Source organism: Lolium rigidum, chromosome 7 (assembly GCF_022539505.1).
Source record: "Lolium rigidum isolate FL_2022 chromosome 7, APGP_CSIRO_Lrig_0.1, whole genome shotgun sequence".
In the NCBI taxonomy this organism is placed as follows: Eukaryota; Viridiplantae; Streptophyta; class Magnoliopsida; order Poales; family Poaceae; genus Lolium; species Lolium rigidum.
Genome location: NC_061514.1, coordinates 104,564,527 through 104,579,107, shown reverse-complemented (window position 1 = coordinate 104,579,107; position 14,581 = coordinate 104,564,527). Strand labels below are relative to the sequence as shown.

Genomic DNA, 14,581 nt, shown 5'->3' with positions numbered 1-14,581 from the left:
AAGTACCTCGGGTATGCAAGATTCTTACCGTCTGATTGTTCACCATTCTTGTGTGCTTCAGGTTATTTGCTGTTGTGAGCTGTTGTTGGAACCGTACGTGAGTTGTTGCTGGGAGTCCTTGTTTGTCGGGTATTGATCTTTGCCGCCTCATCCGCCCATTGTGTTTATCTCTTTTATGTACATGCATCTTATTTTTGTTACTGATTCTGATAAAAGTGTGCCTGCATTCTTCCGCTTCTGATTTGGTTGTTCAAAGTTATCCTCTTCTGAACAAAACTTCTACTATGGACTCTCGACTTGTGATGCCGTCGTGTCGAAAAACATAGTCCTTTGTCTACCTTATACTTGTGTTGTTGGTTACTGCTCCTTTATCTTCGAACGGACCTTCGTTGTGACCGCGTTTAAATAATTCTCCTGCAAGTGGTTCGCTACAGTGTTTTTTGGTTCTGTTGTTTCCTGCCGATCACACTACTTATGTTCCGCTTGCTTACTTAAATAAAAGCTGGAAGGATATAGCTCACGTTTATGTATATGTTCAGGTGCTTGCCTTTCCGTAATAGGTCTCAAGCCGCTTATTCAGAAGTAGCACTTCATAGTTGCCGCTGCCTTTGGTTCAGCTACAAAAAGCGTGTGTGTGCCTCAGCTGTGATATAGTGTTAAGTTCAACTAGAAGAAGCTTGTCAGTGTACTTCAGGTTATTTGCTGTTGTGAGCTGTTGCTGGAACCGTACGCGAGTTATTGTTGGGCCTCCTTATTTCTCACGTACCGATCTCTACCCGTTCGGCATCAGCACATGTTTACCTTTTTGTTTACATGCATTTTATTTTTTCCCTGAAAGGATATAGCCATATAATTCACCATAGCCATATAAGTGGCACGGGTGTGCAGGTGTGTGCAAGATTTTTACCGTGTTATTGTTCACCATTGTCATTTTCTTCAGGTTACTTGCTGTTGTGAGTCATGTCAGGACTGTTTGTGATGTGTTGTTGAGACTCCTTGTTTCTCAGGTAGTGATCTCTGCCCATCTTGTATCGACGCGTGTTTATCTCTTTTATTTACATGCATCTTATTTTTGTTACTTAGCTATATTGCTATGTTCTTCATAAAAGTGCGCCCTCTGGGTTTTTTGGTTTGCCTTTGCTACCCGCGTCCCCGAATGTATCAAACAGTTGTTGGTTGATATCACTACTACCAGTAAAAATTGTTTAGTTTAGACATTACACCTGGTTCTTGCATTTCATCCCCTCGAGTACCATCGGTTCAGCCTATTTTTATGGTTAAGGTAGCTTGTCTTTGATGACCATGTCACAACAAGTATCAACCTATTGTTCACTAAAATCGCCTGAATTGGTAATGCTGTTAGGTGGCTCAAGATTTCCCGGCGAAAAGTATTAGCTTGCAGATTATACGTGCTTGCTGCATTTTGCCACCGCGTTTGCTCCTCTCTAGCCTTTTATGTTATGCAAGTACATGGGCTTGGTTTCCTCACGTCTTGTTTTTATTCCTGCTTACATGTGGTGATTCGTTTACCCTCTGTACTTTTGCTCCTACATAGGTGCCATCTTCCATTTCTTTCTTGCTTTTCCCTGATTGCGCCTAACCCTTTGATTGTGTTCAATTTGTTCTAGGGTTTAATCATGTTACCACATGTGTGTGTTTCTCGGCTGTCACATGGGTTTGCTATTGTCGTTCTTCAGGTTACTTGATGTTGTGAGCTGCTGCTGGGACTGTCCGTGCCGTGTTGCTGGGACTCCTTGTTTCTCAGGTAGTGATCTCTGCCCATCTTTTTTCAAGATATGCTACGGTTTATTGTCTTTGCAGGGCATAGATGAATGTCGCTTGTGGTTCAATGAGAAATAAAAAAACCCAGGTCTGAGCATGTGCAGGGTATTACCGATGTTGTTGGTCAGTGTTTTGTGGATGGTTGCGATGTTGGTGACTCGGTGATTTTCCCTTCTGGCCATATTGGTGGTCGTTACTTTCAGGAAAAATTTCAAGATACTCTTGCCATTTCACGTGTTTATGGTGCTCCTGATCTTTTTTCTACCTTTACATGTAATCTCAAATGGTCTGAGATCACTGAGGCTCTTTGCTTCAGCCTCGGTAGAGGCCTTCGGATCGGGCCGATATTGTTGTTAGACCGTATAACATGAAACTTAATCGAGTACGCATACGGCCCCGTAGAGGCCGGTAGTGTTCTTGTGTGCTTGTTTATGATTTCTGTGCTTCCTTTGTCTCGTTGTCTTTGCTCGTTGTGTACCCGATCCTTGTCTTTTTTACAGTTCTTCATAGAGTTTCAAAAGCGAGGTCTCCCGCACGTACACATCCTCGTTTGTCCGAAGATGAGGGACACCGAGGTCGGTATGGCGTTCATTGATTCATTTGTTTCCGCTGAGATTCCGGACCCAGTGAGGACTCTCTTAGTTTCATTTTGGTTTCTGAGTTCATGGTGCATGGTCCATGTGGGGATCTTAACAATAAGTGTGTTTGCATGAAAGCATTTGCAAAAGATTTTTAGCAGGAGACTGTTCTTGATAAGAATGGTTATGCACTTTATATGCATTGTGATAATGGTCGGCGTGTGTTTAAAAATGGCAAATGGTTTAATGGCCAGTGGATCGCTCCTTACAATTTGCCTATGTTTAAAAAATACCAGCGCCACATGAATGTTGAGTGGTGCAATAAAGTTGTGGTGATGAAATACTTGTTCAAGTATGTTACAAAAGGCTCTGAAATGTTGCTCCTGCAGACAACGCCATCGGTCACGAGACATCCTGGACCTAGGTGTGTGCACCAGCTTCGTGTGTTACTTTTGTTACATACATGGTTACTTTGATTCAGTGATTAATATATTCTCGTATGCTGTGCAGCGATGGCAAGAGTGAGATTGGCTCAGAAGTCGAGGGGGCCCTGTTCACGGAAACGTCGCCTGAACAGCCCAATGGAAGAGCTGCCTCCTCAAATTCAGTCTAAAGAGGTGGGGTTTTGTATGCTTTAGCGATGCATGCTCCTGTAACTTTAGGGAGCAAACACTTTGTCCTGCCTGAAACTTTACTATATGTTAATTTGTCATACTTACCATCTGGCTGCAGCCTGCGATTTACCATTTATTTCCTTGTGGTTCCATTTTCGTGGATCGCTGCCTCTAAACGACGGTGGCCTTTGGTAGCCGTTTACTCCCTCGTTGTCTACCTATCGGAGAATTTGAGGGTTATGTCCCTCCCTTTTGTAGTGGTCATGTACATATGAACCAGTTATCTGGTGCAACAATCCTCTTGTGCATCTCGTCTGGATGGCGCCCTTTGATGACATTAGCTCTATGCAACTGCTTTTGGTTTGTTCTATTGCTAGCTACTTACTTATGTAGTTTGTTTCACCATGTGGTATGTTTAGTCGTGAAAGAGATCTCTCTGAATTCCTGGTTTACCACTCCTCTGCTCTTATTATTAGTAGTAGGTATGTGCTTCACGTTAGTCTATATGGATGTGTCAGGAGGAAGACTTTGTAAATTCCTGGTCTAGCGTCACTATATGCATGTTATGATCGTGTCTATGTCTATGGAAAAAAAAAGACTGCCTTATCTAGGCTGTTTATGCTACGTTTCTAATATTGGTGGTTTAATCCTGCTTACTGGTACATGCTTGCTCTTATTTGCTATGCCCTTCCTCTTTCCTACCCGATGATCATTTGGCCAACCTTCACGGTATTATTAAAATGATGTTTGATCGCCATTGGGTGCCATCGCTTATTCTGCCAAAAAGTATGTGAGATCGTCTGCGCCTTGCAACCTACTAGCAGCGCATGCGCATCGTTCAATTCTTTCTAGATTTGGTCAAGATGAAATTTTGTAAGCTATGATCAAATATCTCCGGAATAATTTTAACACTATTGAAATGAAATCTATTGTACTGGAATCGTTAGCAAATATATTTTTCGTGTTGTATGTACTTCATATTATAGATGTTACTCCATTTACTTATAGTAACGACCAGTATTTGAAGGACCTAAACTTGAAACACTTTCTCCCCTCACCGCTCTCGCTTCCAATCCCCTTGAGAGTCGACCATGAGACCCCGAGTCCTAACCTCCACCCTCTTCAGCGGCCTTGCTGGCCGGAGGGGATGGATGGACGAAGGCTGGCCTTTGCATAGTAGAAGTAGTAGGGATCTCGAATGTGTGCCTGTAATGGGCCTTGTGCCCATAGTTTGGAGTGGATCTCCATATTTCGATCCGGTCTAGAGGGTAGGGTTCCTCCTCTTCGTGTTCTTGCTCCAACGGTCAGAGTGGAAGACGAGAGGTCGCGTCGGCGCTCCCTCGAATAAGATCGTTTTCTCCCGGATGGTTCCGCGAGGGAGCATCCGTGGCGATGGGCATCCTCTAGCCTGCCGTGGTGCCGATGAGAGGAAAAAGAACATCTGGCCTCTCTATGGATTGGGAAGGTTGGAGGCGTGGTGGCGAGGATGTTGCGTCTTGCAGAAGTGAAACCTCGACGGCATGATCCCCACCGACGACATTAGCTGAAGGGCTGTCGTCCAGTGCTTTGGGAGATTTTCTTCAGCAACACATCGACGGCAAGTCTCCGTTTTGTTGCTGAAGTCAATGGATGTAGGGCAGCTGCTCCTTCCCGGTTCGTTGTGGTGCCGGCGAAAGGTGTTCCTCCTCCAGGCCATGACACCGCTGCAAAGGTCTTCTAGCTTTGGGACGTCGTGCTCCCGCTGCTCTGTCCCCGATGATGGAGCAATTGGTCGTGCCCGACAACGATGTTCAAACGGTGGAGAAGGAGCGACGAAAAGAACAAGACCGGATTACATTTTTTTCTATTTTAGGGTCTTCTTCGCAAACTTGGAGGATCATGCTATGTTCTTTCTTTCTTCTGAGGCCTTTTCTACTCCTAAGTGGTACTTTACTTTAGTGATTCGTGTCATGGCCTCCATAGACCATGCTGCAACAATGGCCAAGGCAACTTAGGTGTATGTTTCTGTTGATGTTACTTCTACACTTCTATTGCTCCTGAGTTCTGACAGAACCTTGAGCGTTAGTTATCGCAGTATATTATCTTACTTTCCTGATTGTATAGAAGAGTTTGCTACTTTGTTCATAATGTATGTGATTTCTCCAAGTTTTAACCGACGCAAATTTCACGGGATCGTGCGCCAAGGCGCACGTCTAAATCTAGTAACTGTAAGAAACGCACAAGCATGAGTGACAGTGAGAAGGGATAAACAAGTGAAAGCAAAGTGGGGGAGAAAGCTATAGGAAAACGAGAGGAGAAGCTTTTGCATTCCTAGCTATTCATCTGTAGGCAGTAGCGCCGAATCCACCATTCCACCAATCCCTCCTCTCCATTTCACCCTCCTCTCCCGGCGACCACCGGCGCATCCTCCTCCCCGCGCCCAGTCTCTGACCTCGAATCCGCGCGGGCGCACCGCGCCCCGGGCCCGATTGCTCCCTCGTCGTGGTGGGCGCCGCTCCGATCCGCCCGATCCGCGCTGCTCCTGAGGCTCCGGCGCGCGGAGGCGAGCAGTGGCGGCGGCGGCGGCGGGGCGGCCATGGACTCCGAGGATGATATGCACGACGCCAACGACTCCGCGGATGACGACTTCTACAGCGGCGGGGAGGCTGGCCTCGCCGCCAGCGACGACGGCGACGCCGACTACGACTTCGCGGACCACGACTCGGACGACTCCGCCGAGCTCCTCTCCCACCGGCAGCAGGTGATCTCGGTTCGCCGCCCCGGTATGACGTGTGCGCTTGGAGTGCCGCAGTGATGTAGCTTGTGCTTTCATCATTTTTTGATGCGGGAATGCGGGAACTGCAGGGGCGCGAATCTAGACCATCGACGAGATTGCTGTTGCTATGCTACAGTTATAACCTTAGTTGGCTGTGGCTCGGCCGAACTGCAAGCTAGGGCCTCCGGAAATATTTAAACAGGGGGATGATACAATACTCTGAATTATGACCAGAATTTTGTTGGAGATGTAAATTTTTACTTTACATAAGTTTATTTATTACTAGCAAATGCTTAGTCGGATTTTTTCTTAAAGCCACGATGAACTAAAACAAGGCTCTACGGCTTTTGCATGTACCCTACTAGTTAGTATATGTCAATTCATAGAGTTTGAGCTACCACAAGTAGTTCATGACAACGTGTAAGTTTTTGGATGCCCTAAAGTCCTAAACAGAGCCAGTCATTGTTTTTAGTTTTCTTTTACCATATGGCCATGACCAAGGCCTACTGAAGTATGTTGCACGTAAAACTTGACAATGGCAAAAAAATTGCTCACCTGCTGCCACCAGAGCCAGAAGCCTCGTGGTCATTGTGGCCAGGCTTGGACCAACCGCCGCCCTTGGCCATGGCAACTACTGCTAGGGTTTCGAGGGGGACTGGGGACTGGAGTGAATGGGGCCTGATAGAACGACGGCCTCCATTTAAGAAGACCGCGTGTGCTGGTGTACCGCGTGGGCCACGCGTCTCCTCGCCTCCCTCGGTCTCTGATGGGTGGACCTGCTTATTTTCCAAGAGAACCTGCACGGACACGCGCGCTGTCCGCGGCAACCGCAAACCCATCCCAAACTTGGGCTCGAAATGCGGGCCAGATGGACACAAAAGACGGCGGTCCATTTGCGGTTCGTCGTTGGGCCTCATCTTTAGGCCGCGCGGATACCGATGGACACATTGTGTCCATTTTTGGTCCACCGTTGGAGGTGGCCTTACGTGGTTTCTACTGTTTTCTGACTTCTCTCCGTCCAGTACCTTCCTTATTTACCCAGCAACACCGACCCTCTCATCGTCCGTCAGTTGTCATCACCGCCTCCGCTAAACCCTTTGTCTCTCTCCTTTCCATGCTTCCAGCCATTGAGGCAATCCATTGCCCTGCCATTTTCACCACTAGTTGCTGGCACCTGCTGTCTTTACTCTACCTGTGTATGTAGACAAATGGCATTGCCATCCACTGATCCATGACCGCCTGTCCATCGAGGCTTCCGGTCATTTGGCCAGCCCCACCCTGCCTTGCCCACTCAACCAGGTTCTTGTAAAGAGTAAAAGAAGTTTCAAATGCCTTTGGGTATCGGTGTCTGCTTTGGCTGGTATACGTGTTGGAATATAAGGAGTGCTTTATGGAAGGATAACCTGACAACATCCTTTTTGTTCCTTGAGTGTGGTGTTGCTTTGTGCTTTTCCGGCTTCCCAAACATGTGAGCATACTTAAACATATATGTACTTTGAAAAACAAACTCCCTAGGAAATAGCTTTTGGGTTTAGCTGAAATATTGTATCAACGCGGATTTACTACCGATGGTGGTAGCTACCCATGCACTAGCTGTCATCCGATGTAGAGAATATTTTCTCCCTATCCTCACTATTCGAAAACTGGCCGTTAGTTTCTGCCAACGCTGTTTTGTCATCCGTACGTGTGTTTTGTAACTGGTGTTGAATATTTTGTGTGAAAAATCATATGTGGTCACCGTCCGAATATTTTGTTCGAAACATTTAGTACTTGTTGGAGCGCGTGGGCTGGCTTCTGTAGTGGAAAAATACTTGGCCCAACTGAAAATAAAGAGCTAATTAATTTGGAGACCCTAGCCTTCGTAGAGTAATCGAATTATTGTCAATGGCATGAGGAATTTCTGTCAAATTTTTGTTCAAGAATTTTCGTCCACGACATAAGTATTTTCTTTTCAATTTTTTTTCCATGGCACGTGGAATTTTTGTCACTTTTTTGTCTACGGCACAAGAAATTTTTCATTTTTTTCAACTTTTTTTTTGTCACGGTTTGAGTTTTCTCCTATATGTTTACTCTATATAACACCGTTAACTCCTGTGTGCTCCCTATAGGCAGATCCAACCGCTGGCTATTTCCGAATATTGTATTTTACAACATAAGCCTGTAAACTAAAAAAGATAGTTTCTTAAAGAAGCTACATGTGGGCCAAACTTGGCCAACAATATTCAAAGAACTGAGAAGCTCTTTAGGCATCACATCAGAAAAGTTGGTTTGCCAAGTCGAATAGCCTGTTTAACCTTCAAGTAATGTGTTTATTTTTCTGATAATCACATAGTTTTTATTTGTTTTACCTTTAAATAGCCTGTTTAATGTTTGTTATTACTTATTTGACCTTCATGCCCTGCTATTCTTACCATCATTCACTCTTTTTGTGCCCCAGCAAAGTTACTGCATATTGAGTGATGCTGGTATAAAGCAGCGTCAAGGGGATGACATAAACAGGGTTTCAACTGTTCTTTCCATTTCAAAGTCGGAAGCATGTGCCCTCCTTCGCAGCTATAATTGGTAATATACATCACCCGCTTATTTTCACCATGCCTTCTAGTGATCTGCTCTTTTTTGGGGGTATTGCATATTGTCATGGCTTAGATTCTCGTACTTGCGACCAAAGTTACATTCTGTGTTGGCATAATAAATTAGTAATGATTGCCCGATTTGAATACAGAAGGTGGTATGCATGCAGAAGGTTATTAAGGTGCAAAAGTGTTGCAAGCCAGGTTTATCAGGCTGCTAGTTATCCTCGTCTTACTCATGTTGCAAATATAAGATGTCCTGGAATCCGTGTTTGCCAACACTTTCACCATATATATATGTGTATATATATATAATCTGGACCAACCCCATAATTAAGATTCATCATGGAACATATTTCCATAATATTTAGGTTTGTGATTTAGGACAACATATTATGACAAAGATATTGGTACTTTGGAAACTGTGTCATTGTCCAAGAGCTATCCTTGAAATAGCTCATCCATGGACGTTTATTCTGTACTGCTTTTGATTTTTAGCCCATTAACTGAAGTGGTCATAGTTGTATGAAGTCAAGTGGTACTTGCCCATATATTTGCACTTCATTTCTTCCATCTGGACGCAGATCACTGGGTGGTTATCTGCAATGTACGACGATTGTTAATTCCATGCTCATTTAATTCTTTTCCCCACAGGAGTGTTAGTAAGGTGCACGATGAATGGTTCGCTGATGAAGAGCGTGTTCGTAAGGTTGTTGGTTTTCCAGAAAAGCGCATTGAAATGCCAAATGACAGAGAAGTACAGCACCACCTCAATTACTTAAACTCGTTCCTCCACTTGACTAAGCATATTCTTTTTTTAATCATAAAGTAGTTGTTGGAAGTGACTATGGTACAATCATTTCTGAGCTACAAAGACCTCTCAATATTTCCACGCTCTCACCCCCATATGTAGGATGAGTACTCAATGGTGGAAATGTCTATTTAAAGCACGTAAAATACAAACAAACTTATTTTTGCGAAAAATACAAACAAACTTACCATAGTCAGTCAATTAGTTGATACAAGATTTCATATTTGTTACTTGCCAGTATCTCTTAGCACCTAGTCTTATCAGTATATATGACTACCAGCTCAGACTGTTTGGGAAAGGATGTTGGTTTTATTTTTGTAGCACTTGCTATGCATTGGTCAGCAGTATGTTCATCTACCATTTATATGCCATCTCTCTTGCCTTTCTTTCAATGGCCTCTACAAATCTCATGCGCAACATTTGATGCTCTTAAATATTCAATGCTTATACCTTTTGCACACTTCATAACAGCTGACATGTGGAATTTGTTTCGAAAGTTGCCCTCGTGCATCAATGAGTGCTGCCGCATGTGGACATCCTTTCTGTAGTGCATGCTGGAGAGGTTGGTAAATCTGTACATTGAATACTCTTCTGTATATGACCCTTGGATTATTTGTTGTGCGGAATCATGCTTCCGTTTATATAGCTCATATTGTAACAAACCATGGACTGCCATTTCTCCCTAGCCTTATACTGGGGTGGTGATAGTCAATGGTAGAATATTTTGTACATACATCTTTTCTTCTGCAACCACTTTTCTTGCTGGCACTCTTTTGTGCATTTTGTTTATCAAATGTTCATTTCACTGATGTCATGGTTACCCAAAAAGCGTGCTTTAGCAAAATGCTCACTATGCTTAAGGTCTTTGAAGTGACTAGCATCAGTTACTTCTTTGTTATACTGTAAATGAGTTACATCTTGTTGTGAGATTTTTCATGCTTTTCCGAGGGAGAAGTCAAAGCTTTTGGATGTTACAATGTAGTCCTAAATGAAGAAACTGATGACTTAGACTAGAGAATCATCAGTTAAACAAGATTTACCGTGATAGATTGTTCGTGTTTCTCTGTTCCTTGGTTGGCTGTTTACCCTTTTGCGTTCTGATGTTATTCCAAGGTACCATGAGCGATGTACTGCCAATAAATATAGAATCGGCCTAGACGATATTATGATGTGCCAACTGCTTAAACTTTCATATATATTGGCAGGTTACATTAGCACTGCTATAAATGATGGTCCAGGATGTCTGATGCTGAGATGTCCTGATCCGTCCTGTGCTGCCGCGGTTGGGCAAAATATGATCAATTCCCTGGCTAATGAAGAGGATAAGGAAAAGTATGGGCGATATCTTCGCAGATCTTACATCGAAGATAATCGAAAGGTAAGTTGCTATAGTTTGATTTAGAGGATTGTAATGCCATTAACAATGAAAAAAGGCGTGGAACTGATATCCAGATTTTCCTTTTCTACCAAAGATATTTATTTATTGGACAATGTGGATGTTGAACATTTTCAGTGTTTTAGCCAACTCTTGAGTTGATATTTAATATTTTATTCTAGTTGATTAAAGGTATTTCTGTGTGGAACAGACAAAGTGGTGCCCTGCTCCTGGATGTGAATATGCAGTAGAATTCGTTGTGGGCAGTGGTAGTTATGATGTTAATTGCAACTGTTCATATGGGTTCTGTTGGAATGTGAGTATTTGACTGATTAATTTGTCTATCACATAATAGGCAGAATATTAACTATGTGGAATAAATTATGCAGTGCACTGAGGAAGCTCATCGTCCAGTAGACTGTGCTACTGTTTCAAAGTGGATCCTCAAGAACAGCGCGGAGTCCGAGAATATGAACTGGTATAGTAGAATACCCCTTTTGCTATTTGATGATTCCTTTACTTATTGTTGATCTGGAGCTAAATATTATTTTTAACACTTGGCATGTTAATCAATTATAAAAAAATCTATCTCCACACCTTCAGCAGTTCAGCACCTTGCATCCATTTCATCAACAATAAGTAAAGAAAATCTGAAACTATATGTTTTTTAATATTGGTTTCATGAGGTGTGAACTGTGTTGTTGTCTTCCTAATTGCTGGTTATGGTTTCAGGATACTGGCTAATTCAAAGCCTTGCCCTAAGTGTAAGCGGCCTATTGAGAAAAACCAGGGATGCATGCACATTACATGCACACCTCCATGTAAATTTGAGTTCTGCTGGTATACAACCATTCTTCTTTTCTTCTCTCTGTTTTATTACTTGGAATCTCATATAGCTGATACAGTAATTGTGTTATTATAATGTAGGCTCTGTCTTGGATCATGGTCGGAGCATGGCGAGAGGACCGGTGGATTTTATGCTTGTAACCGTTATGAAGCAGCAAGACAAGAAGGAGCGGTAGTTATCATGATCCGAGATGTTTATTCATTACCTAAATATATGATGTCATGTTCTTTCTTTTTTGTTGTGTTTACAGTATGATGAATCTGAAAGGAGAAGAGAAATGGCGAAAAACTCACTTGAGAGATACACACATTATTACGAACGATGGGCAGCCAATCAGTCAGTAAGTTACTCGTGAAAAAATTGCCATGTATGGAACACTAGTAGGATTCAGACTGACAATTTGCAATTTTTCAAGTGGACAATTATACTGGTAGCTGGGGTCGGCCATTTTTTCATTTTGCTTTCGCATTGTGCCATCAATTTTTGTGAATAAATCTGAGTTAAGAAAAAAGGGAGATCACAAACTTGTTTCTCACCAAATATCTTGGTAGTGGCATTGGGCTGCAGTGCTCTCCTTAATTTCAGTTATTTGTCCCATGCCAAACCTATTAAGAATTTATGATCAGTTGTCGCAATGCGGGTTTTTTCTCGGGAAAACGCAAAAAGACTTTGCGTTTCATTTCATCGCGTAAAGAGATAGTTTAGAGTACAGAAAGGAGGTTACATGTGGGAATTTGCTGCTTCCTTTTATTAGTTGATGAAATCTTATGTTTGGACTCAATATGCTTGGTTCAGTATTTAGGTGCTAGATATGCTGTTACATCGTGACCTGTCAGAACATTTAATCTGGTAACTCTGCTTGCTTTGACACTTCTTTTCTTCATGATGCAGTCAAGGCACAAGGCATTAGGCGACCTTCAGAGCCTGCAGAATGACAAGGTATATGAATATATGACTCAGTGCTCATTTGACAGCCTTTGTTATAGCCTACCTCAGCCTGTGCAGAACTCCTAAGACAGTTATGCAAATGTTTCTCAGCTTGAGAAGTTAAGTGATATACAAAGCCAACCTGAGTCACAGCTCAAGTTCATCATAGAGGCATGGCTACAGGTATTGCTTCATGACTGTTATTATCCCAAGTTTATTTCTCAGTCTTCTAGCTTTTTCATGACAGGGTTTAATTTTGGAATGTAGATTGTCGAATGTAGGAGGGTATTGAAGTGGACATATGCCTATGGTTATTACCTCCCAGAGCATGAACATGCCAAAAGACAGTTTTTTGAATATTTGCAAGGTTTGCAGTTCTAGCATAATTAGTACTCATATATAAGCATATGCTACACCATCTGATATCTTCTTTCTGTGGATGTATCTAGGTGAGGCGGAATCAGGTTTGGAGCGGTTGCATCAATGTGCAGAGAAAGAACTTCAAATATTCCTTGAAGCAGACTCCCCTCAAAAGATTTTAATGACTTCCGTACAAAGTTGGCTGGATTAACTAGGTAACATGGATCATTTTTTTTCCATGTCTTCTATCCTTTGTTGTGATTCTATGCATCCTATGAAGTTGTTATTTGCTTCTACTGACATCTTGATCATCCCCAATTTTGATGGGGTGCGAGTTAAATTCTCCTTGGTATGCTCTATTGACATTCTTTGGGGGGCCTTTTACAGCGTGACCCGCAATTATTTTGAGAATCTAGTCCGGGCTTTGGAGACTGGATTAAATGACGTTGGACCTTCTACTAGCCAAAGCATGAGCACAAAGAATACTACTTCTAAGAACCTTGGTGGTAAGAGTAAAACTGGCAAGAACAAGGCTGCCAGCTCCAAGTCAGGCAGCTCCAGCCGTGGTGTGGATGATAGCAACATTTGGACTTGTGATCAGTGTACATATGTAAACCCCAAATCTGCCAAGACTTGCCAGGCTTGTGACCAACAACATCGATAGCAGTAGTCAGTCATGTTTCAGTTTTTAGCTCCATTGGTTGAGAACCCAACATATGCAAATTGAAGTTTATAAGGATTGTGGGAATACTAGAATGAGGGTAGAGGAGAGCTGCATGCAAAAGAACGAGATTTTCGTGTCCAAATTGTCTGTCAACTGACTGCACCCTGCCTTGGCGTCGCGGCAGCATCCAGTTCGTCATGTATATAAATCATACATGTAACTTTGCTTTGTTTCCTTAGGGTGTACTAGGAGGTGTGCTCCACCAGTGGACAAGTTTTTCCCGTTGTAGTCCTGCAATAATGTACTGACAATCTGAAGGAAGTAGACTTTCTTGCTTGAACCGTTGAACAGCTGAGTGATATGACTGTCGAAGTTGTGTAGTTACCGCCTGAAATGGAGATGGAGCGCAACTGCTTCTAGTTGTGTAGTTACCGCCTGAAATGGAGATGGAGCGCAACTGCTTCTCTATTGGTGGTGGGGGCAGGGCGGTGAACTGAGAGGCGCGTAATCCTGGCCAGCCCAGTATCAATGTGTTTGGCTGCTTGAGGGAATGGGCATGGGAATTTAGAGATGGGAGTTTATTCAGGGATTGGGTTTGGAAAATTGATTAGTACTCTGAGTATCTCTAGCAGACAGGCCGAGCCGGTAAAATTATTTAACAAATATAATACTCCATCTCCATTGTTAAATAATTGTATAGTACTATACATGTCTTAATATCTTACACTAGCTTGTTTATTTTTCTTTCATCTTGGGCCTTTTGGCACTGGAATCATGCACCGTTGATTTTGGAAAACTGCATATAAAAGATGAAGTAATAAAAGTAATAAAATGTGGTATCATCACTAACTAAGTTGCTAATTTGTTTGGCTATTAGATAATTCAACGACGTCATATTCGTATTCGTCCTCTCGGGTCCTATATTCGTCTTCTAGGGTCTCATATTCATCTTCCGAGTCTTCTTCTCGAGTCCTATATTCTTCCTCTCGCTCCTTGCACGTGTACTGATTAAGTGACGAAGTTTCAGTGCTGTTGATCGGGAAATTGGAGATTAGAGAATCGAAGAGATTATCGGTATGACAACGTTTGCTGATCAACGATTAGCTCAGAAGACGGAAGATGTGAGAATAAATCGAGTTACCTCGTCTAGTCGTCACACAGATGCATGGCGGGCAGGGTCGAGCTTTCTGTCGCTATTGCCGCGGCCTCCCGAGAGACAAGACGTTGCTGCCTCGCAGTCGCTGAGTGAGTCTGTTCCTAAAGAGTAACTGGACTTATCGGCGTGGCTCAATTAGGTC

General features: G+C 43.0%; 1 protein-coding gene across 1 annotated transcript; it reads left to right on the top strand.

Moving 5' to 3' along the window:
* Positions 1–5,501: 5,501 nt before the first annotated feature.
* On the top strand, positions 5,502–13,623 carry LOC124674456 (probable E3 ubiquitin-protein ligase ARI7). Its single transcript, XM_047210499.1, is given in 16 exon segments — positions 5,502–5,714; positions 8,167–8,291; positions 8,954–9,056; positions 9,582–9,672; positions 10,316–10,488; positions 10,697–10,801; positions 10,875–10,963; positions 11,218–11,325; positions 11,413–11,503; positions 11,583–11,672; positions 12,224–12,271; positions 12,371–12,442; positions 12,527–12,626; positions 12,709–12,780; positions 12,783–12,834; positions 13,007–13,623. Coding segments are annotated over 16 exon segments (1,761 nt in total). The 5' UTR covers positions 5,502–5,549; the 3' UTR covers positions 13,284–13,623.
* The last annotated feature ends 958 nt before the right edge of the window (positions 13,624–14,581 follow it).